Source organism: Anomaloglossus baeobatrachus, chromosome 5 (assembly GCF_048569485.1).
Source record: "Anomaloglossus baeobatrachus isolate aAnoBae1 chromosome 5, aAnoBae1.hap1, whole genome shotgun sequence".
NCBI lineage: Eukaryota > Metazoa > Chordata > Amphibia > Anura > Aromobatidae > Anomaloglossus > Anomaloglossus baeobatrachus.
The window spans coordinates 521,086,437-521,112,242 of NC_134357.1; the positions used below are offsets into that span (position 1 = coordinate 521,086,437).

General features: G+C 41.0%; 1 protein-coding gene across 1 annotated transcript; it reads left to right on the forward strand.

Moving 5' to 3' along the window:
* The first annotated feature begins 20,316 nt into the window (after positions 1–20,316).
* On the forward strand, positions 20,317–25,149 carry LOC142312045 (uncharacterized). Its single transcript, XM_075350920.1, has 6 exons — positions 20,317–20,462; positions 20,596–20,775; positions 20,858–20,981; positions 21,065–21,162; positions 23,010–23,100; positions 23,597–25,149. Exons 1-6 carry the CDS (start codon positions 20,385–20,387, stop codon positions 24,673–24,675), a joined length of 1,650 nt encoding a protein of 549 aa, XP_075207035.1. The 5' UTR covers positions 20,317–20,384; the 3' UTR covers positions 24,676–25,149.
* The last annotated feature ends 657 nt before the right edge of the window (positions 25,150–25,806 follow it).

The following is a 25,806-nucleotide window of genomic DNA, read 5'->3' on the forward strand; positions in this document are numbered from 1 at the left end:
AAGTGTATCTTTGTCACTGGATGGCTCAGTCTCTCGGTCCCTCTCTCCCTCACGTCCTCTGTCTTTCACCCCTTTTTTTCACTTTCTCCCTCACACATAGTGTGAATGATTATTTAATAATCTCTGTTCTTCAGATAAAATGACGAATAATCCATCTCAGTCTATGATTAGCGTATTCCGCCCAGGAAAGCCAAACCTTCTGAAATTTGTGACCTGTATCTAAAAGTATGGCAGATAGTTTCCCATTAATTATATACCATGTGACACGTCTTGTGACCCCCGCAAGGTCAAGGTCTGGTTTTTCCATGCTTAGGCCATGACTTTCTTAGCTGCTAAAAATATAAAAGAAATGCTGGCTTGGCAGTGTTTAGGGATATTACTGATATGTTTATTGAGTATGGCTTCCCAGGTATTTTTTTAGGTTAATATTGGTTACCAATAGTGATGTTACTGCTCATTATTTGATTGAGCATCAGGGTACTCTCAAAGCTTGACCGGATATCGCGGGTGCTCGGATGTTTCATCCATGAAATAACAACCTCAACACACAGGCTTGTTTCACTGCATTATGTGAGCAGGCACCCCACTGAGAGCCATTCGCAGTCCCTGATTGGCTTTCACTGGGGTTAAAGCAACATTTTTGGATGTAGTGTGTCAAAAGATAAAAAAAATCAGCCCTCCCGTATCTGGAAATACTCTCTGTATAACTGGCTTTATGTGAGTAGAGAGCTGAACTGCCCAATCATTTACTTCCATTATACTCGTTACTCAACTTGAGCCCTTTCAGAGCATCTGACCTACTCGGCTTGGGTACCAAGCACCCAAGCATTTTAGTGCTCACCCATTTTTAGTTGCCAAAGAATTAGGAACCATACTCTAATCTATAGTCTGTGAACTATAGGGCTTAACTACCATATGTGGCACATATCACTAATGGAATTTCAGCCTTTAAAGCAGTTGGGGGAATAGCAAGGGACTGCTTTGGCCACTCTTGTTGTGGACATGTACCATTGAATCAACACCTTATAATTTGTTTCCAGCATTAAAGTGTTTAATATCCCTCCAGTTGAGGAGCAAATTTGGGACCATTCAGAATCCGTCAGATTCTGAATAGTAGGTATAGGTTAAAGGGAATCTGTCAACAGGTTTTGCTATATAACCTGAAGCCAGCATGGTGTAAGGGTTAAGACAGAAAATTAAGGCACGCCTGTGTTGTCACAGTCTTATCTTTTATTTGCTATGTTTGCTTTAGCAGCTAGACCCTTATTGCTGTGGCTAGCTGGCTTGTAGCATATTGTCTGGCACGCCCCCTGAAGAGATCGAAAACTCAAAAGTCATTGCACAATCTCTATAGAGAGCCTGGTGTGGGCGGGGACAGCGCTCTGGACACTGCTACATACCGTATTTTTCTTTTTATAAGAGGCACCGGATTATAAGACGCACCCCAACTTTAGAGGAAGAAAATAGGAAAAAATAATTTTTAATGTTAAAAGGAGGGTCCGTCTTTTAATCCTAGTGCGTCTTAATCCTAATGCTCACCAGGGGGGAGCAGCGTTGTTGGAGCAGCTCAGAAAGGTCATAAGAGGCTGGGTAAGCGATTCTACGGGCTTAGAGGAGGGGGCATGGACGGTCGGCGATAGTGTGGGCTCGGGGGTGTAGCGGCGGGCGCAATTGAATCCCCCGGGTATGGCTTACTAGGGCGACAGTGGTAGACCGGGGTCATAGGAGGCAGGGTCACAGGACGCCCTTGGGGGTGTTGTGGCGGGTGCCATTGATTTGCGGGCTGGTGGTCTGTGGAGGTGTCGCAAAACAGGGTGTCTCGGTGGTAGGTGCATTGAGCTGACTGCCGGCTCCATTGAATCACCAACGGTTGACAAGATGGACTTCAAAAAATGGCTCTGGGGGTGGCATGTGCGCAGATAGGTCTCCACAGCCATTTTCTTGAAGTCCATTGCGTCAATCTACACACACGCCGCCTCCGCGGCTAATATCTTGAAGTTCATCTCGTTGATTCTATTCAGCCGGCAATCAGCTCAATGCTGCCCGCCGAGACACCTCCGAGCGTGTCCTGTGGGCCTGTCTCATATGACTTCACTCAACCGCTGTCGCCCCAGTAAGCCATATCCGTTTTGTAAGACGCACCCTTATTTTCCCCCCCAGTTTTTGGGGAAAAAAGTGCATCTTACAAAGCAAAACATACGGTAAATAAAGCTAAATATGCACCTTGTGTCAGAACGGCTGCATCCAGTAATCTAAGTGATAGAAGTTGGATTCAGAATCTACTTTCCTATATCATGCTGCTCTCAGATCATAAAGCTGCTGACAGATTCCCTTAAAGTTTTATCTATGTGAAAAATAATTTATATAGGAGTAAAATAAGGAGATGTTGCCAGGGGCTTGTGGGTTTTGACGGCATCTTTGTTCAAACAGTGTGAGGTGGAGTTCATAAGAAGTAAGGAGTGCTTAATTTGTAGGTAACAAAGTATTTCTCTAGAGGCAGGTAACATTTTTTGGGGATGACTGGGAATGGAATAATCTCATCAACATTAAACAGATGATGGAATCTGATGATTACAGCAGCATTCCAAGAACAGAAAGCAAAGAGTAAGGCTGGCTTCACACTTGCGAGTGACTTGGCGAGTCTCGCATTGGCATCACCCGGCATGGCCGCACCCTCTCTGGACAGGAGTGTCTCAGCTGCATAGATATACATGCAGCCGACCCGCTCCTGTCAAGAGAGTGTGCGGCTATGTCGGGTGATGCCCATGCGAGACTCGCCGAGTCACTCGCAAGTGTAAAGCTGGCCTTTCTTATTTCCTGTGGGAAAAAGCATGTTACCCCACAAGGGGGCAAAAGGTAGAAAGGTTGGAAATTAGACAAGAGAAGTATTTAGGGGAATCCTAGATTTTGAGTGAGTGTGCTGTAATGGGGTTTGTAATTTGTTTGGGTGGAGAGGAGCCATAGCAAGGCATTGAGGGTCCATGGATGGCATTTTGGCCCTTCTAGAGAAAGACACAAAGAGGGGGGGGGGTCAGATTAGGCATGGTGTTAGTTGAGCTATTTGGGCTGCTTGGTAATATTTTGTTAGATTAGAATAGACCTCCTTTTAGACAATGACAATATAATGTAGATCTATTGTCTCTGGGAGGCCACCTTTCCAGAAAAAGGTATTAATTAGATGTTGTGTTGTTTTGAGATAGTGCGATGGAACAGGGATCGGCAAAACACCAAATAGATAAAGATATTTGGGGAATAAAGCCATTTTTAGTGCGTGCATGCGACCCAACCAGGACAGGTGCAGATACCCCCGAATTTGAAGTAACAAGCATAGCTTACGAAGCATCTGTGGGTAATTTTTGGCAAACAGGGATTCGATGTTAGCCATTAATTTCACTTCAGGATACTCTAAGGCTATGTTCGCACGTTGCGTTTTTTTCCGCGTTTCTGCAGCGTTTTTAGCAGCAGCGTTTTGGCGCTAAAACGCATGCGTTTTTGATTGCCAGCAAAGTCTATGGGAAAAGCAGAAATCCTGTCTGCACTTTGCTTTTTTTTCTGCAGCGTTTAATTTGCATATTTGTGGTCAAAAACCATGCTGAAAAAGAAGCAGCATGTCAGTTGTTTTTGCCATTTCTGCAGCGTTTCCTTAACATTGGAGTCAATGAGAAATGGCAAAACGCAACCAAAATCACAATTCCTGTGTTTTTCATGCTTTTTACCTGCTTTTCCACTGCGTTTTTGGCTCCAAAAACGCATGCTTTTCTGGACAAAAGTTAATGGGTTCTAACGTTCCTTTACACACACACAATAACCGAAAATTTAAATGTTAAAAAATTAGAAACTTCACCTATTTTTCTGATAAAATGTGCATAACCACTATTTTTTCATTAAAAATGATAATTTCCCATATAGTTTTATTAAAAGGTAATTTTATACTTTTTTTCTATTTTTTCATTCTTTTTGACTAATTCAACTTTATTTCTCAGTGTCTTGATCTCAAAAACGCTTCTGCAGAAACGCAGGTGAAAACGCAGGTAAAAAGCGCTAAAAACGCTCTAAAAACGTGGTAAAAACGCATGCGTTTTTAGCGCTAAAACATGGTCAAAAGCCATTTGGTCAAAAACCAAGGGAAGGAAAACGTGCAGAATAGACTGCAGGTACTCCGACGCAACGTGCGCACATAGCCTAAGTGCTTTGAAGCCCATTTAAAAGGGAAAATTTAGTTTGAGCTGTGAAACAATGGTAGTAAAAAAGTAAATATTTTTAGCATACAATTTTGTTTGAGTACACTGCAGACCTGAAACTTGCTCAAAACCCTGGACACATAGGAGTAAGGCAGAGAAGGCTGCAGAGTAGTAAGATATCATCTGCAGACATAAACAATTTAATGATAACCAACGCAATTTCTATTTCTTGAATATCTAAGTTATGGCGAAGGTGTATCGTTATCTATTGCAGGGAGTAATAATAGTGGCAATCGGGAGCATCCCTGGCAAGTACCCTGTTTAATAGGAAAAGTAATTGAAGAGAAGCCATTGTATCAAACATATGCTGAGGGGTGACTATACAAAGCATAGATCTATGAGAGGAACTGGTCAGGGAACCCACACTTCTGTAAAACCACAAACAGATAAGGCCATGAGACAGAGTAGAAGACTTTTTTTTATATCGAGTGAAAGAAGCATACTCGCTAAGGTACGTTGTTTGCATTGATGCAGGAGATGGGAGACTCGTCGTATCTTATCGGAAGCTTGCCTTTGAGGAACAAAACTGACTTAGTGCTTGTGTATTCGGAAACTTAAACCAAAATTTAGGTGTTCAGCCAAAATTTTACCTAAAAGCTTGAGGTCTATATTGAAAAGGGATATTGGTCTAAAATTTCACGATGACAAGTGGTCTGAATTTGATTTGGGTATCATGGAAATTGTGGCTTTAAGGAAGGAAGCGTCAGGTTTTTTTCCCATCCTTGAAAGAATTAAAATAATTAATGAGATGGGGGAAAAATAGCAGAGGCATACTTTTTATAGTAGATAGTTGAGACGCCATCTGGACCTGTTTTTTTTTTATTGAGTTTTAGTTGCTTGTTAACTGTCTCCATCTCAGAAAAGATGACAGGCTGGTTTAGGCATACCTCCCAACGTTTAAAGAAAGGAAAGAGGGACAAAGTCTGCGGCGCCCCTAGCCACACCCATTTGGCAGTAAATGTCATTCAGCAGATGCCCCACACTGTTCATTCATAGTCAAAGCAGCCAGAATTTTCTTATATTTCTATGTGTCACTATATGACATGTTGCTTATTTGTGCCTATAAAGCCGTGTTCACACGTTGCATAAATTCTGTTCCTTTTTGTTTCTGCTGCTGTCTGCACCAAACTACACATTCCATTTTTGCTACATTTTTTATGCCTTTTCTCCATTATTTAATGCGCTTTTGGTTTAGATGTGAATCTGCGTTTTTAAATGTTTTTATTGTACAGAGAAGCTTTTTCCTGCATTTTTTTAATATCCACTTAAAAACCTCTAGAGAAAAAAAAGCACTAAAACCGCAGAGTTCAGCGATATCTTTTCATGGAATCACATCCACTTTGCTTGGAAAATCAAACACAGCAGAATTTATGTGCAAAAAAAGCAGAAAAAAAATGCATGTGAACATGGACTAATTAATTGTCCAAGCAAAGTGCATGAGACGTCATGAAACATTCACCCCTTTTGCGTCTAAACACGCTGCTGAACTCTGCCTTTTTTGGTGTTTTTTTTTATAAGCTTCAGGATTCACATCTGCACCAAACATGTATCAAATACGGGGGACAATGCACAAAAAATACCGCAGACACACAATAATCAGAGAACAATTCTATTGCGCTCATGATGCAGAGACCTGCAAAAAAAACACAGCATTTTACACAGCATTTATGCTACTTGTGAACACGGCCTCAACAATACATATTTATTAGATTTTTTATGGGTTTTAATAAAGAAAAATAATAAATTGCGCCTTTTTTTACGCCATTTACCGATTCCCATAAATTATCTGATCGCTGTGTTGTTCGGGTCGTTACGATTACAGGGACACCAAATATGTCCATGTTATTTCCTGATTTGTGATGTTTATTATTTTGTAAAAAAGTGTAATAAAATGACATTATTGTCACGTGATAGGGGCGTGTTCAAAATACTATCACGTGACAAAAGGGACGTGGTTAAATTTAATGGGTTCTAATGTTCCTTTACACACACACAATAACCGAAAATTTAAATGTTAACAAATTAGAAACTTCACCTATTTTTCTGATAAAATGTGCATAACCACTATTTTTTCATTAAAAATGATAATTTCCCATATAGTTTTATTAAAAGTTAATTTTATACTTTTTTTCTATTTTTTCATTCTTTTTGACTAATTCAACTTTATTTCTCAGTGTCTTGATCTCAAAAACGCATCTGCAGAAACGCAAGTGAAAACGCAGGTAAAAAGCGGTAAAAACGCACTAAAAACGCATGCGTTTTTAGCGCTAAAAAATGGTCAAAAGCCATTTGGTCAAAAACCAAGGGAAGGAAAACGTGCAGAATAAACTGCAGGTACTCCGACGCAACGTACGCACATAGCCTAAGTGCTTTGAAGCCCATTTAAAGGGAAAATTTAGTTTGAGCTGTGAAACAATGGTAGTAAAAAAGTAAATATTTTTAGCATACAATTTTGTTTGAGTACACTGCAGACCTGAAACTTGCTCAAAACCCTGGACACATAGGAGTAAGGCAGAGAAGGCTGCAGAGTAGTAAGATATCATCTGCAGACATAAACAATTTAATGATAACCAACGCAATTTCTATTTCTTGAATATCTAAGTTATGGCGAAGGTGTATCGTTAGCTTCTCAATTACAGGGAGTAATAACAGCGGCAATCGGGAGCATCCCTGGCAAGTACCCTGTTTAATAGGAAAAGTAATTGAAGAGAAGCCATTGTATCAAACATATGCTGAGGGGTGACTATACAAAGCATAGATCTATGAGAGGAAGGGAACCCACACTTCTGTAAAACCACAAACAGATAAGGCCATGAGACAGAGTAGAAGACTTTTTTTTATATCGAGTGAAAGAAGCATACTCGCTAAGGTACGTTGTTTGCATTGATGCAGGAGATGGGAGACTCGTCGTATCTTATCGGAAGCTTGCCTTTGAGGAACAAAACTGACTTAGTGCTTGTGTATTCGGAAACTTAAACCAAAATTTAGGTGTTCAGCCAAAATTTTACCTAAAAGCTTGAGGTCTATATTGAAAAGGGATATTGGTCTAAAATTTCACGATGACAAGTGGTCTGAATTTGATTTGGGTATCATGGAAATTGTGGCTTTAAGGAAGGAAGCGTCAGGTTTTTTTCCCATCCTTGAAAGAATTAAAATAATTAATGAGATGGGGAAAAATAGCAGAGGCATACTTTTTATAGTAGATAGTTGAGACGCCATCTGGACCTGTTTTTTTTTTATTGAGTTTTAGTTGCTTGTTAACTGTCTCCATCTCAGAAAAGATGACAGGCTGGTATAGGCATACCTCCCAACGTTTAAAGAAAGGAAAGAGGGACAAAGTCTGCGGCGCCCCTAGCCATTTGGCAGTGAATGTCATTCAGCAGATGCCCCAGACTGATCATTCATAGTCAAGTCAAAGCAGCCAGAATTTTCTTATATTTCTATGTGTCACTATATGACATGTTGCTTATTTGTGCCTATAAAGCCGTGTTCACACGTTGCATAAATTTGTTTCTTTTTGTTTCTGCCGAAGTCTGCACCAAACTACACATTCCATTTTTGCTACATTTTTTCTGCCTTTTCTCCATTATTTAACCCCTTAACGACCGCCGATACGCCTTTTAACGGCGACAAATTAGGGTACTTCTTCCGATCCGCTGCTTTTTAACGGCGGTCGGAAAAAAGGGTCTAGCGCCCCCCAGAGTCAGAAAATTTCCGGGGTCTCAGCTGCCGGGGGTAGCTAAGACCCTGGAGATCATGATTCTGGCCGGTTTTTCCGGTCCCCGCTCACCTGATGACCGGTATACACCGTATACCGGTCATCAGGTTACAGTAAATGACCGCGCCGGTAAAAAATCATTTATCTCCCATCTGGCATAAACAAACATGTCAGATGGGAGATAAATCTTATCCCCCGGTCCTCTCCGGTCCCCCGGTGTCGCTAACGTGTCCCCCCACCCCCCATTCCTCCCGAAAATCTAACATGGCGCTGCACATACCGGTGCGCACAGCAGCGCGCCGGCCGCATTTCCCCCTTTCCTATGGTTTCTGTCGCATGTGCTATGACACATATGACAGAAACCTGCTCCCCAGGCCCTGCCAAGTCACCCCCTATTCCCACCCCGGTGTTCCCCGGTGTCCCCCGTACCTGTTAGCTCTGATCCCCCGCGGCCCCCTCCTCCGGCTCCTTCACAGTGCACGCCGGTCACACTGCAGAGCGCGGCTGACAGCTTCCTGTGTCTGTGACTCAGACGCTGGCTGCTGCTGCTGCTTGCACAGTATGTAGCTGTGACCCGGGGAGGGTGGGTGCAAATTCTTTGCACCCACTCTCCTCAAATGGATGGTCTGCACTCCTACAAAATGGGGGATACGTTCCCTGAACGTGCCCCCCATATTCTAGAAGGTCCAGAATCGCCGCGGGACTTTCACGATGGATTACAGCAGGGACTTGATTTTTTTTTTTTCTTTTCAATAAATTGGCCAAAGAGGGAATGTTTTTGGGGAGTGTTTTTTCAAATAAATTTTTTTTTTGTTGTGAATTTTTTTTTATTATTACTGTCAATTAGTTATGTCTGGTATCAAATAGACGCTGTGACATAACTAATTGCTGGGCTTGATGCCAGGTGACATTACACACCTGGTATCAACCCCATTTATTACCCCGTTAGCCAACGCACCAGGGCGCGAGATGAGTTGGGGCGAAGCGCCAGGATTGGCGCATCTGATGGATGCGCCACTTCTGGGGTGGCTGCGGCCTGCTATTTTTAGGCTGGGAAGAGTCCAATAACCATGGCTCTTCCCACCCTGAGAATACCAGACCCCAGCTGTCAGCTTCACCTTGACTGGTGATCTAATTTGGGGGGACCCTACGTTTGTTTTTTTTTTTTTAATTATTTATTTATAAATAATTAAAAAAAAAAACAGCTTGGGGAGCCCTCCAAATTGATCACCAGCCAAGGTGAAGCTGTCAGCTGTGGTTTGCAGGCTACAGCTGTCTGCTTTACCCTAGCTGGCTATCAAAAATAGGGGGGACCCCACGTCATTTATTTTAATTATTTTTTTTTCTTTTTGGGCTAAATACAAGGCTAGGCACCCTTTAGTGCCACATGAAAGGCACTAAAGGGTGCCAGCTTAGAATATGCAGGGGGGTGGGACGTTATATATGTTTGACATCTATCCATTCATCCATTGTAGCATTTTAGGCTATGTGCCCACAATCAGGGTTTGCAGCGTTTTGGGCGCAGAGTGTTTTCCCTGCGTCCATAACGCTGCGTTGTGCAGTAGAAGCACAGTGGAAGGATTTTTAGAAATCCCGTGCCCACTGTGCTTCTTTTCTCCGCAGCATAAACCGACCTGTGGCGCAGCTTCCCGAGCCTCAGCATGTCAATTTATGCTGCGGAGAGGAGTGTGCTCTGCAGGTAGCATAGAGCTAAAGTCCACAGCAGCCTGAACCCAAATTGTGGGCATGGGCAGCTGCGTTCTCCCGTGGACAACACTCACATCTCTGTAGGAAGGCTGACACTGTGTACTGGACGCAGTGTCGCTGGATCATGGCCACATAGCCTAAAAGTGAGAAATTTGTTGCTACAGCAACATTTTTGTGAAGTACCTGTGGATTCAAAATGCTTACTATACTCCTGAATAAAATCCTTGAGGGGTCCAGTTTCCAAAATGGAGTCACTTGTGGGGGGTTTCTAATGTATAGGTAACCAAGAGGCTCTGCTAATGTGACATGGTGCGCGCAATTTATTTCAACTTTTCCAAAATTCAAATGGTGCTCCTTCCATTCCAAGCCCTCCCATATATCCAAACAGAGGTTTTTGGCCACATATGGGGTATCCCTGCGCTCACAAGAAATTGGATAACAACCTGTGGGATCCACGTTTTGTTGTTGCCTCTTGAAAAGGTGAGAAATGTGATGTTAAAGAAACATTTTTGTGAAAAAAATGAAAATTTTCAATATGGTAACCTAAGCTTATCAAATTCTGTGAAGTATTCGTGGATTCAAAATGCTCAATATACACCTAGATAAAAGCCTTGAGGTTTCTTGATTCCAGAATGGGGTCACTTGTGGGGGGCCTCCACTGTTTAGGCACTTTAGGGGCTTTCCAAATGCGACATAGCGTCCACTAATTATTCCAGCCAAATGTTCAGTCAAATTGCACTCCTTCCCTTCCAAGACCTGCCGTGTGCCCAAACAGTTGATTTCCACCACATATAAGATATCACCAAACTCAGGAGAAATTGCAGAATACATTTCATGGTGATTTTTTTCCTGTTACCCTTGTGAAAAAAAAGCTACCTGGTTGAAGTAACAATTTTGTGGTAAAATTTTATTTTTTTATTTTCATAGCTCAACGTTATAAACTTCTGTGAGGCACCTGGGGGTTCAGGGTACTCACCAAACATCTAGATAAATTCCTTGAGGGGCCTATTTTCCAAAATGGAGTCACTTGTGGGGGTTTCTGCTGTTTAGGTACCTTAGGGGTCCTCCAAATGCGACATGGTGCCCGCAATCTTTTTCAGCCAAATTTCCTTTCCAAAATTCAAATATTGCTCCTTCCGTTCCAAGCCCTCCCATTTTTCCAAACAAAGGTTTCAGACCACATGTGAGGTATCAACGCGCTCATAAAAAAGTGGGTAACAAACATTTGGGTTAAATTTTTGGAATTACCTCTTGAAAAAGTGAGAGAATTGATGCTAAAGCAACATTTTTGAGAAAAAAATTACAATTTTCAATATGACAACGTAACGTTAACAAAATCTGTGAAGTACCTGTGGGTCCAAAATGCTCAGTATACCCCTCGATAGAAGCCTTAAGGGGTCTAGTTTCCAAAATGGGGTCACTTGAGGGGGGTTCCTGCTGTTTAGGTACCTTAGGGGATCTGTAAAAGCAACATGGTGCCCGCAATCTGTTTCAGCCAACTTTGCTTTCCAAAATTCAAATATTGCTCCTTTCATTCCGAGCTCTCCCATTTACCCAAACAAAGGTTTCTGACCACATGTGGGGTATTGGCGCGCTCATAAGAAAGTGGTTAACAAAGTGTGAGGTCCAATTTTTGGTGTTACCTCTTGAAAAAGTAAGAAAATTAGTGCTAAAGTAACATTTTTAGGTAAAATGTTAATTTTTATTTTTTTTCATTCTACATTACTTTAGTTCCTGTGAAGCACCTGAAGGGTTAATAAACTTTTTGAATGTGGTTTTGAGTACCTTGAGGGGTGCAGGTTTTAGAATGGTGTCACTTTTGGGTATTTTCTGTCACTTAGGCCTCTCAAAGTCACATCAAATGGGATGTGGTCCCTAAAAAAATGGTTTTGTAAATTTTGTTGAAAAAAATGGGAAATTGCTGATGAACTTTGAACCCTTCTAACTTCCTAACCCCAAAAAATGTTGTTTCAAAAATTGCGCTGATCTAAAGTAGACAAGTGGGAAATGTTATTTATTAACTATTTTGTGTGACATAACTCTCCGGTTTATGGGCATAAAAATTAAAAGTTTGAAACTTGCAAAATTTTTAATTTTTTTGTCAAATTTCAGATTTTTTCACAAATAAAATAAAAAAATATCATCCTAAATTTACCTCTAACATGAAGCCCAATATGTCACGAAAAAACAATCTCAGAATCACCGGGATCCATTGAAGCGTTCCAGAGTTATAACCTTATAAAGTGACACTGGTCAAAATTGCAAAAAATGGCCTGGGCATTAAGTACAAAACTGGCTTCGTCCTTAAGGGGTTAATGCGCTTTTGGTTTAGATGTGAATCTGCGTTTTTAAATGTTTTTGTTGTACAGAGAAGCTTTTTCCTGCGTTTTTTTAAGCTCCACTTAAAAACCTCTAGAGAAAAAAAAAAGCACTAAAACCGCAGAGTTCAGCGATATCTTTTCATGGAATCACATCCACTTTGCTTGGAAAATCAAACACAGCAGAATTTATGTGCAAAAAAAGCAGAAAAAAAATGCATGTGAACATGGACTAATTAATTGTCCAAGCAAAGTGCATGAGACGTCATGAAACATTCGCCCCTTTTGCGTCTAAACACGCTGCTGAACTCTGCGGTTTTGGTGGTTTTTTTTATAAGCTTCAGGATTCACATCTGCACCAAACATGTATCAAATACGGGGGACAATGCACAAAAAATACCGCAGACACACAATAATCAGAGAAGAATTCTATTGCGCTCATGATGCAGACACCTGCAAAAAAAACACAGCATTTTACACAGCATTTATGCTACTTGTGAACACGGCCTCAACAATACATATTTATTAGATTTTTTATGGGTTTTAATAAAGAAAAAATAATAAATTGCGCCTTTTTTTACGCCATTTACCGATTCCCATAAATTATCTGATCGCTGTGTTGTTCGGGTCGTTACGATTACAGGGACACCAAATATGTCCATGTTATTTCCTGATTTGTGATGTTTATTATTTTGTAAAAAAGTGTAATAAAATGACATTATTCGATTTTTTTTTTAGTAATTTTATTACCGTAGAGTAAAAAAAAACTTTTTTCCTCTCCCTGTAGAACACAGGATATAGAGATGCTGCTCTGTACAATGGAGCTCTATGTCCTGTGTAATCTGCTGTGTAATCAAGGCTGTATTGTAGGTTCATCCCTATAAAATCCTCCTTCTGACATAATCGTTCCTACTGGCTCAACAGCTAGCACAGCTAGAAAAGCTATGTGGCCTGCTGGACACATGTTTGAAAGTTGCTGCTTTGATTCCAAGGTGGTGAGATTAAAGAAAACATATATATATATATATGTGTGTGTTTTTTTTCCTCATTTCTTTATAATAGTTTTATAGGAACAAATGAATTGACTAATTCCTTCACCTACAAAGAGATGCAGTATCTATCTATCTATTATATATCTATCCCTCTGTGTATTATCTATCTATTATTTATCTATCTATAATGTATCTATTATCTATCTATCATGTATCTATCCATCTATTATCTATCTATCTATCATGTATCATCTATTTATCCATCTATCTATCATGTATCTATCTATCTATCTATCATGTACAGTGCTGGCCAAAAGTATTGGCACCCCTGCAATTCTGTCAGATAATACTCAGTTTCTTCTTGAAAATGATTGCATTCACAAATTCTTTGGTATTATTATCTTCATTTATTTGTCTTCAATGAAAAAAAAAATTGTCATAAAGCCAAATTGGATATACAGTGCCTACAAGTAGTATTCAACCCCCTGCAGATTTAGCAGGTTTGATAAGATGCAAATAAGTTAGAGCCTGCAAACGTCAAACAAGAGCAGGATTTATTAACAGATGCATAAATCTTACAAACCAACAAGTTATGTTGCTCAGTTAAATTTTAATAAATTTTCAACATAAAAGTGTGGGTCAATTATTATTCAACCCCTAGGTTTAATATTTTGTGGAATAACGCTTGTTTGCAATTACAGCTAATAATCGTCTTTTATAAGACCTGATCAGGCCGGCACAGGTCTCTGGAGTTATTTTGGCCCACTCCTCCATGCAGATCTTCTCCAAGTTATCTAGGTTCTTTGGGTGTCTCATGTGGACTTTAATCTTGAGCTCCTTCCACAAGTTTTCAATTGGGTTAAGGTCAGGAGACTGACTAGGCCACTGCAACACCTTGATTTTTTCCCTCTTGAACCAGGCCTTGGTTTTCTTGGCTGTGTGCTTTGGGTCGTTGTTTTGTAGGAAGATGAAATGACGACCCATCTTAAGATCCTTGATGGAGGAGCAGAGGTTCTTGGCCAAAATCTCCAGGTAGGCCGTGCTATCCATCTTCCCATGGATGCGGACCAGATGGCCAGGCCCCTTGGCTGAGAAACAGCCCCACAGCATGATGCTGCCACCACCATGCTTGACTGTAGGGATGGTATTCTTGGAGTCGTATGCAGTGCCATCCAGTCTCCAAACGTCACGTGTGTGGTTGGCACCAAAGATCTCGATCTTGGTCTCATCAGACCAGAGAACCTTGAACCAGTCTGTCTCAGAGTCCTCCAAGTGATCATGAGCAAACTGTAGACGAGCCTTGACTTGACGCTTTGAAAGTAAAGGTACCTTACGGGCTCGTCTGGAGCGCAGACCATTGCGGTGGAGTACGTTACTTATGGTATTGACTGAAACCAATGTCCCCACTGCCATGAGATCTTCCCGGAGCTCCTTCTTTGTTGTCCTTGGGTTAGCCTTGACTCTTCGGACAAGCCTGGCCTCGGCACGGGTGGAAACTTTCAAAGGCTGTCCAGGCCGTGGAACAGCCCAGTAGTTCCATAAGCCTTCCACTTCCGGATGATGCTCCCAACAGTGGAGACAGGTAGGCCCAACTCCTTGGAAAGGGTTTTGTACTCCTTGCCAGCCTTGTGACCCTCCACGATCTTGTCTCTGATGGCCTTGGAATGCTCCTTTGTCTTTCCCATGTTGACCAAGTATGAGTGCTGTTCACAAGTTTGGGGAGGGTCTTAATTAGTCAGAAAAGGCTTGAAAAAGAGATAATTAATCCAAACATGTAAAGCTCATTGTTCTTTGTGCCTGAAATACTTCTTAATACTTTAGGGGAACCAAACAGAATTCTTGTGGTTTGAGGGGTTGAATAATAAATGACCCTTTGAATAAACTTTTCACAATTTAAAAAAAAAATAAAAAAAGAAATAACATTTTTTTTTGCTGCAGTGCATTTCACACTTCCAGGCTGATCTACAGTCCAAATGTCACAATGCCAAGTTAATTCCGAATGTGTAAACCTGCTAAATCTGCAGCGGGGTTGAATACTACTTGTAGGCACTGTAATTCCACACCAAACATAAAAAAGGGGGTGGACAAAAGTATTGGCACGGTTTGAAAAATCATGTGATGCTTCTCTAATTTGTGTAATTAACAGCACCTGTAACTTACCTGTGGCACTTAACAGGTGTTGGCAATAACTAAATCACACTTGCAGCCAGTTGACATTGATTAAAGTTGACTCAACCTCTGTCCTGTGTCCTTGAGCATGGAGCATGGAGAAAAGAAAGAAGACCAAAGAACTGTCTGAGGACTTGAGAATCAAAATTGTGAGGAAGCATGAGCAATCTCAAGGCTACAAGTCCATCTCGAAAGACCTGAAAGTTCCTGTGTCTACGGTGCGCAGTGTCATCAAGAAGTTTAAAGCCCATGTCACTGTGGCTAACCTCCCTAGATGTGGAAGGAAAAGAAAAATTGATGAGAGATTTCAACGCAAGATTGTGCGGATGGTGGATAAAGAACCTCGACTAACATCCAAACAAGTTCAAGCTGCCCTGCAGTCCGAGGGTACAACAGTGTCAACCCGTACTATCCGTCGGCGTCTGAATGAAAAGGGACTGTATGGTAGGACACCCGGGAAGACCCCACTTCTTACCCCAAGACATAAAAAAGCCAGGCTGGAGTTTGCCAAAACTTACCTGAGAAAGCCTAAAATGTTTTGGAAGGATGTTCTCTGGTCAGATGAGACAAAAGTAGATCTTTTTGGGAAAAGCCATCAACATAGAGTTTACAGGAAAAAAAAAAAAAGAGGCATTCAAAGAAAAGCCTCTGGCACTGGACTGCTTGACCGTGTGCATGGCATTATGAAATCTGAAGACTACCAACAAATTTTGCAGCATAATGTAGGGCCCAGTGTGAGAAAGCTGGGTCTTCCTCAGAGGTCATGGGTCTTCCAGCAGGACAATGACCCAAAACACACTTCAAAAAGCACTAGAAAATGGTTTGAGAGAAAGCACTGGAGACTACTAAAGTGGCCAGCAATGAGTCCAGACCTGAATCCCATAGAACACCTGTGGAGAGATCTCAAAATGGCAGTTTGGAGAAGGCCCCCTTCAAATCTCAGGGACCTGGAGCAGTTTGCCAAAGAAGAATGGTCTATAATTGGGGCAGAGCATTGTAAGAAACTCATTGATGGTTACCGGAAGTAGTTATTCGCCGTTATTTTGGCTAAAGGTTGTGCAACCAAGTATTAGGCTAAGGGTGCCCATACTTTTGTGTGGCCCATTTTTTGTGTGAAATGATCAATGATTTGATTTTTGTTTCATTCTCTTTTGTGTTTTTTCATTGCAAGCAAAATAAATGAAGATAATAATACCAAAGAATGTGTGATTGCAATCATTTTCAAGAAGCTGAGTATTCTCTGACAGAATTGCAGGGGTTCCAATACTTTTGGCCAGCACTGTATCTATCCCTCGATCTGTCCCTCTATCATGTATCTATCTATCCCTCTATACTTGTATCCATCCATCTATCCATCATGTATCTTATATGTATATATATATATATATATATATAATCTCCCGCTGTCTATTATATATCTGTCTATCATGTATCCTATCATGTATCTATCTATTATCTGTCTATCCATGTATCTATCTATCTATCTGTATCTATCTATCTATCTATCCATATATCCATCCATCTATTTATTATGTATCTGAATAATCTGCTTCTGGTTTCTCTACTGCAATACAGAGGGCAAGATTACCAAATCTTCCTATGTTTTTCAATAGAGGTAGTAGCTCAGTGGTAGAGCTGCTGCCTATGGACAAGGAGTTCACAAGTTCGAGACCTGGCAAACCAGAGCTTGTATCTATTATATATCTAGCTATCTAAAATTATCTTAATTTAATTTATTTACTGCACTGAGTGGAGGAGCCCTGACATCAGCTGTGAGCCACGGGACTAAGGGAGAGAGCCCTCAAATCGGGACAGTCCCGCAGATTCCGGGACGGTTGGGAGGTATAGGTTTAGGAGATCAAACATGTTGGAGTTAAAGGGAACCTGTCAGCAGAAATTTCGCCCAAAACCTAAAAGATTCCCCCTCTGCAGCTCCTGGGCTGCATTCTAGAAAGGTCCCTGTTATTTTTGTGCCCCATGTGAGACCAAAATAAAGGCTTTATAAAGTGGTACCTTTTTGTATTCAGATAGTGTAAATGTGACACGGGGGCGGGCTCTCTGGCGTCCGTTATTCTGCCCCCTGGTCCTGTATGCCGCCCCCATCGCTCCTTTCCATACTTTTGGACGCCGCCCACTGCTCCAGCCATCCCCGCGCATGCCCAGTGCCAGTCTCACGGGACTGAGCAGTGTGACCGCTGGTGACGTGTGCGCAGGCAAGTGATTATGGGCGGGGCTGTGATTGTTATCAGCAAGTACCCGCCCATAATCTCGTGAGCGCGCAAACCTCACCAGCGGTCACTGTGCTCAGGGTAGTGCTAGACTGTATGGGCTGCTTCCAGGGATGACGTCCCTTTTGTCACGTGATAGTATTTTGAACACGCCCCTATCACGTGACAAAAGGGACGTCATCCCTGGAAGCAGCCCATACAGTCTAGCACTACCCTGAGCACAGTGTGACCGCTGGTGAGTTTTGCGCGCTCACGAGATTATGGGCGGGTACTTGCTGACAACAATCACAGCCCCGCTCATAATCACTTGCCTGCGCACACGTCAACAGCGGTCACACTGCTCAGTCCCGTGAGACTGGCACTGGGCATGCGCGGGGATGGCTGGAGCAGTGCATCAGCTATGGAAAGGAGCGATGGGAGCGGCATACAGGACCAGGAGGCAGAATAACGGACGCCAGAGAGCCCGCCCCCGTGTCACATTTACACTGAATACAAAAAGGTACCACTTTATAAAGCCTTTATTTTGGTCTCACATGGGGCACAATAATAACAGGGACCTTTCTAGAATGCAGCCCAGGAGCTGCAGAGGGGGATGCTTTTAGGTTTTGGGCGAAATTTCTGCTGACAGGTTCCCTTTAAGGAGGGGAGGAGAATAGTATTGAGGAATGTTTCTATTTCTATTGTCTATCAGATGTCAATTAATTCACTGCACTGAGGGGCAGGGTTGAATGTAAGGCCTGTATTGGAGTGTAGCAGTATTGGGGTGCGTGGAAAAAGAAGTCATTTAAGGTGCTAGGCAAGGTTGGAGTTGCTTTTATTATTAAGGATGAAAAAGCACTGTTGAGACCAGCGAATAGCGTGATCTGTATTTTCAGAGAGACAATGTTATAGCTCGGAATGCACATGAATAAATTCACTATATATAAAGGGCGAAGGTGAGTTCTTCATCTGAAAATCTAATGCTGACACCCTACTCTCCAGGTCCATTATTGTAGCAAGTGTTTTTTTCTACGAGCAGCTTCTTTAATGTAAAAACCTCTGAGCACAGCTTTGTGAGCATTCCATAGGGAAATTGGAGATTGGGCTGACTACTGGTTCAGAGAGAATTAATCATCGAGGTGATCACCTAGTCGCTGAGAAATTTCTGGATAGGAGAGGAAGGAATCAATCAGAGTCCAAGCTGAATGAGCGGGGATGTGGGTGTAATGAGGAGCAGGTCAGCTAGATTGGGGAATGTTCTGACCAAGGAGTGGAAATGATAGCAATATTAGTTATATTGGGAATAAACTCCGGGTGCCCGAATATATGATCAATTCTACTATAGGACAATGACGTGAAAAGTAAGCAAAGTCTTTGACCAAGGGGTAATAAAAAAACAAAAAGAAAGGGAGCGCTCCCTGTGTGAAATCTGTGACAATTTTGAATAATAATTGGGTATAATACCCACTCACCCCTCTATGTTGTGCTGAGCAGGCACAACACCGGTTAGAAGCCTGATTTCTCTGATCACCACTCAGCCTCCTGCTTAATGCTCATGGTCTTGCAGACTCCTCTCAGGGTGAACTTGTCCTCCAATCTCATCTGGACTCAGAAGAAATCCACTTGTTGGGCAGTGATTTGGAGCCAGGTCAGACGCAGGAGGTGAGCCCCAGCAACCGTCACCTCCAAGGTTTAATGTGCTCTGCACGAGTCGCTTACCTGCCAGTTACACCCGACAATTGCTGGCCTGCAAACACACCTGCACACTGCTGCAGGACCGCCCGCTCCTCTCTGTGTAATGAGAGCTACTCAATAAAAAAAAAAAAAAAATTGGGAATATGCTCTTGCGCTGCTCTGCAGATGTAAACAGATACAAACGATGACTAAAGAACTTTTTAATTTAATAAAAAACGTCACTACGCGTTTCGGAGGCGATCTGCCCCCTTCCTCAGGTGCATAAGCCATGAACAGTACTGCCCCATCTTATATAGACAGGAAACACCACACACGTTTGCAATCAAAGCATGTCAATTAAAAATCCTAAAATAAAACAAGAATATGCAAGGTTTATAAATCCATGAATAAAACAGGAAAAAAAACACATATAATTGTATATTTAAATACAAAATATAAATATCTTATTGTATATTAAAATATTCTATTAGGCTATGTGCGCACTAAAAAGTGACTTTTTCTTAAGAAAAAAACGGACCCTCTGAAAGAATCCCACACCCGCGGCAAAAACCGCGGTAAAACCGCACCTGCAGTTTTGCAGCGATTTGCAGCTTTTTTGCTGCGGTTTACAGCGGATTTACTGCGGATTTTCCATAAGTTGGTCCCCGCAAATTTTTACCATTATCTATGCAAAAACCACAGGTACCTGCGAAAAAGAAGTGACATGCTCATTAATTCCGCAGCGGAAAATCAACGGGTAAATCCGTGGTTATAAAAAAAAGCAGTGTGCACACAGCATTTTTTAAAACCCATAGGATTTGCTGGGGAATGACTGCAGTAATGTTAGACACATTTTCTGCAGCAATTCCGCAGCGTGCGCACAGGGCCTTAAATCTCTCTCCCAACTTCATTGGTCTTTCTACTGAATTACAATTTTCGTAATCCCACTGGATTACCTAATGATATAATACTTGTTATGATTGTGTAATCAACTCACATAGGAGAGATATGTGAAACACTGAAAACCTTTTCCTGGCCCAGCCGATTCCTGTAAAGACTAGAGATTCGGACCCCGCAGTCCCTAGTGGTGCCTGCATAGGTTAGAATGGCCCAAACACCAGAGTAAATTATCAAAACTTGGACCTATGCTGCCTGAATGGTCGTGGTCGTGGTTGTGCATTATATCTCCTCATGTACTTGCCCTTATTATTATCACCAAAAATTGTATTACGGTATTCCATGGGATCTTTATGATGTTACATTTTTTCAACTTCACCACCAATTAGGTCCCTACAATATTGGATCCTCTCAGTGGAGATCTTCTATATAAGAAAATTCTCCTGATTGACCCGTCAAGGATGGATAGGGACAGGGACAAGATGGTGGAGAGGATATTACACCTCACCCTAGAGATTCTCTTCCGGCTTACTGGAGAGGTGAGAGATTCTGATGACGTCACATTACATCATTCTTATCTATGGGAATTACCAAAAGGACAGAACTGGAGAGGTAAGGAAATGTATGGAAATGTATGCGGTGAGAGTTATCGCTGTGTCTCTCCTTATTCAGGATTACACAGTAGTGAAGAAAACCTCTAGGGAGCACTGTCAAGTCCCTGTGTGTGAGGGATGGGGAAGACCCCTGAGCCCAATCACGGGACCTCCACCTCACCCCCTGATACATGGGGACATCAATGACCAGAAGATCCTAGAACTCACCTACAAGATGATTGAGCTGCTGACTGGAGAGGTGACACTGCTGGGAATGCTGGGACATTATACAGTAACGCTATGAAGGGATCGGAGGATGACGGTATCATTTTATGTGTCAGGTTCCTATAAGATGCCAGGACATCACCATTTATTTCTCCATGGAGGAGTGGGAGTATTTAGAAGGACACAAAGATCTGTACAAGGAGGTCATGATGGAGGTTCCCCAGCCCCTCACATCACCAGGTAATAGACAGGACTAAATACACACGGCCTATAATTATCTGTATGTAAAGAATGAATTCAGTCCCTGTATGTGTTTCCTCCAGTTCTATCCAGTAAGAGGACAACACCAGAGAGATGTCCCCGTCCTCTTCTTCCACAGGACTGTAAACAAGAAGATCCCAATGTTCCTCAGGATGATCAGGTAGATGGAGAAAAGGTGTCATGAAATCTCCCCTATGATGTGTAGACGTCTGTGAAGGTCTTGTGTTCAGTTTTGTTTATCCACCAATTTTATACACTGAATGGACAATTTATTACAGACGCTGGCCCTTTCACAATATGAGCTTCACTGTGTGGAAATTAAAGTGGTGACCTTGGAGTGCAGCATAAAATGTGAACAAGGTTTCTGCTAATATATTTCAGTGAGAATTCATACTAGAATTGGCGAATAGAGCAATCTCAGTGACTTTAAATGAGATATGATCATCGTTGCTAGACTAGTAAAGATCAGTATTTAAAAAAACAACAACCTTGAAAAGTTTTATCATGCACCAGTGTGGAGAATAAATTAAGAATGTTGTGATCAACAAAAAAATGAAACGAGGAGATGTTGTGGATCTAACTACCCGTCGAAAGAAGTCTGAGGAGGATATCAAAAATCAGTCTGATGAATATAGTGTACATTAATGGAAAATGTAGCCAAATACACTTGTGATTTGACTAATGTGCCCAAATGAAGAAGTTATTGTTTAGCATAGTGTAGTAAGAATAGTCTTTAGCAGCAGACGATCATTTTGAGTTCTAGTGCTATTTAAGGAAAACAAAATGGTGTCTCCTGCAGTGAACAAACATTATATTATAGAGAAGTAGAAATCATTGTATGTTCAGATGTATCAAGATTTCCATTGCACCATACTAATCAGATGGTTAGACTTTTGCCCAAGCAGCAAGAATCTGTGCACCCTTTCTGTCAGGCGTTAACAGTTACGAATGGTGAAGGTTTTATTAATACTGTATGGAAACTTTTCTTGACACATCTTAGCTCCTCTGATACCTTGGATGGCAAAGTTTACCTAACCATTGTCACCAACCAAGCTCATTACTTCTTGACAATTGTTCACATCATGGCACAAAAGACAATGCACTCTACTAGAAGGTTTATGTAGTCCTCAATATGTTGGTTATTTTTGCTTCCCCAGCCTTCACAGTCTCCAGATCTTAATCCTATAGCACATCTCTGGGACGAGATAGAATGGGATAGTCAGAGCATGTCAGTGCCTCCATTTAATTTCTTGTCCTCATGAGCCAATATTCCTGTAGAACAATTTCAAAAGCTAGTGGAGTCCTCCTGGCACAATAACATTTTGTGGTTATGAAAATCAAAGGAGATCCATCAAGCTGCTACATGATTGTCTCTTATAAAGTGGCCATTCAGTGTATGTTTTATGATAACAGGATAAAGCTGATCGTAGACATTAGATGTTGTCTCAATTTTCTGGTTATGGAGGCTGCTGGTTACAATTAGGAGCCAACAGGTAGTATTTATACAGGAGACCTGCAGCTGTCTGATATCTAACGCTGTCATGCCTATTTTGGTCAATCATGTTAACTGAAAAAGCACACCCACCAAACTTTGTATTACTTACACTTGTGTAAATGTATATGTTGTATAGCTTCAGTGCAATAATACAGTATACTTACTTTTCACCATGTTCCCCGATTTCCAGTTCTACTCTGGTCCTCTTCTGAACACATCACGTCTATTGCGTCTTGATGGCTCACACTGGGTTCTATGTGTCAGCCAGAAGTTGCTTTATCAATGTAAACCTATTGCGTGTGAGAACAACCCTCAAATTGTGTCAACAACTTCCAGCTCACACATCGAGCTCAAATTGAATCGGCAAGTCGGGATCACCTTTATATTTACATAGGTTTAATTAATAAACAGTTTTTTTGGTGGGAATACTTCTTTAATCATGTTTTCTGGTCTTCAAATTCATTTTACGTAACTTCTCCAACCTTCTGTGACTTTTACAATCTCTCTTTCAGGGTAAAGATTTGAATATTAATATTACGGAGACATATGTGAGTGATGATGAGTGGGGTAAAGAAGAGGAGATTTTAACAGATAACTATAATGGTGAGTAGTATGCACTATATGCAAAGACTGCTGATTTACTACCTTGTACAGCTATATGTAGTAGTTACAGAGAGATGCCAGCTATGCAACACAGCCAACATCTGCCTGGTATGAAGCAGGCTCAGCTAATGTTGGGAGTTGTTTCTAGCTCAACCATTGGTCCATCTTACCAAAGTCTTTAGTGTTCTGTTTTTTATTCAATTATATTGTTTTTAATTTATATATGAATCAGATTGTATTTCATTGGATTTTACGTACCAGTAAAGAGAGGCAGGTGGATGTCTAAGCAGGGATGATACAGGAATCATGTCAAGCCTATGTCAATATTTAGCACGGTTTGTTGTTGCTACCACTGGCCTATTCAGATGGAAACTTAATTTTACTACAATTTGTATAGACAATTTATACAGAAATGTTATAAAATAGATAAATACAATATGTACTGATTTCAAGGTAATTTTACAGAAAATAATTAAATTGGTTATATTTTTGGCAGATGACTGTACCGGGAGTTTGGAGGGATATCTGATATTGTCAGATTTTACAACAGATGATCATGTTATAACAGCAGATAAATTTGAAGACTATGCCATAATCCCAGATATAGCACCAGCCCTTCAGAGAAAAGATTTATCTTCTGGTCCTTCTGATTCATTACAGACCGTTAAGCAAAATACACATAACAAAATGAATGAACATCAAAGACCATTCAGAGGGAAGAAACGATTTTCATGCTCAGAATGTGGGAAATGTTGTGTTCGGAAATCTGACCTTGTTAAACATTTGAGATTTCACACAGGGGAAAAACCATTTTCATGTTCGGAATGTGGGAAATGTTTTTCTCAGAAATGTGACCTTGCTAAACATTTCAGAATTCACACAGGGAAGCAACCATTTTCATGTTCAATATGTGGGAAAGGTTATAGTGCTAGATCAAAACTTTTTACACATCAGAGAAATCACACAGGGGAGAAGTCACCATTTTCATGTTCAGAATGTGGAAAATGTTTTTCTCAGAATTGTGACCTTGCTAAGCATGTGAGAATTCACACAGGTGAGAAACCATTTTCATGTTCTGAATGTGGAAAATGTTTTAACACTAATTCAATTCTTGTTAGACATCAGAAAATTCACACAGGGAAGAAGGTCTTTTCATGTTTAGAATGTGGAAAATGGTATAACCAAAAATCGGCTTTAGTAGGACATCAGAGAACTCACACAGGGGAGAAACCATTTTCATGTTCTGAATGTGGCAAATGTTTTAACTCTAAATCAACTCTTGTTACACATCAGAGAATTCACACTGGGGAGAAGCCATATTCATGTTCTGAATGTGGAAAGTTTTTTAGCCATAAAGCAACCCTAAGAACACATCAAACAATTCACACTGGAAAGAAAATATTTTCGTGCTCAGAATGTGGAAGATGTTTTACAAGGAGACCAAATCTTATTGCACATCAAAGAATTCACACAGGGGAGAAGTTATTTTCATGTTTAGAATGTGGGAAATGCTTTACCCAGAAATCAGTTTTATTTAGACATCAAAGAATTCACACAGGTGAGAAGCCATATTAAGAATCCATGAAACGTTTTAAATAGAAAACAGATTTTGTTAGACATCTAATAATTCACAAAGGGGAGAACACACTCTTTTCATTTATAGAATGTTAACATTTTTTAGCCATAATGCAGATCTTATCAGGCATCACAGAATTTAGACAGAGAAGTCATTTTCATCCACTGCATGCTATCAGTGTCTTAGCCTCTAATTGGAGCATCAAGCAGATCACACAGGAAAAGCATTTTCATATTCCAAATGTAGCAATTTTTTTTTATCCAGAAATCATATTCTCTTCCGAGAAGTAGTTATTCTGTTTTTTGTTTTTTTTTTATTTTATTGACAATGTCTAAAAAATTGAAAATTTACAGTCCAAGTAAACTTGCATGTCATAGTAGAAAATGATAAAGTAATTTATACCCTAAATGATGATTGAAAATTACGTGCAATTACAAAAAAATATCTGTTATCGAAAAGTAAACACAATAAAAAAAAAACTTAATGTGCAGGCTCTCAGCTTTAATTTGAGACTATTCACATGTTTTGTGGAGTAAGGGTTTAGGAATTACAGGTCTTGTAGCAGCATTTTTTTAAGGAGACCAAAGGTAAGGGAACAAGTACCTCATAACTTTGGCTGTGTGGATTATTCTTTCCTTAATCCATCATCAATTAGGCAGGTAAAAGGTCTGAAGCTGATCCTAGGTGTCGCATTTGCAGTTGGAAGCTGTTGCTGTGAACCCAACACATGCGGTCTTACTATGCAGCTCTGACGCACGAGTCAGGAGAGCTACCAGCCAGGCCATGCATTGCAATTGTTGTCCGTGTTATAGGAGAGTGTGATTGCACCCTTAAAATAGAAAAGCCAGATTAGACTTTGACAAAAAAGATCCAAAAAAGCCAGCCAAGTTCTGGAAAAGCATTGTAAGGACAGAAGAAACTAAGATCAACCTGTACCAGAATAATAGGAAAAAGAAAGTGTTGAGAAGATTTGCAATGGCACGTAATCCAAAGCACAGCACATTCTCTGTGGACACAGTGTGATGGCCAAGCATGCATGGCTTCTAATGGCCCTGATCTCCATTGTTTATTATCCAACAAAGTAAAGTTTAAACAATTAGCAGCTGCTTGAGTGGAAGCTGCAATGGAGC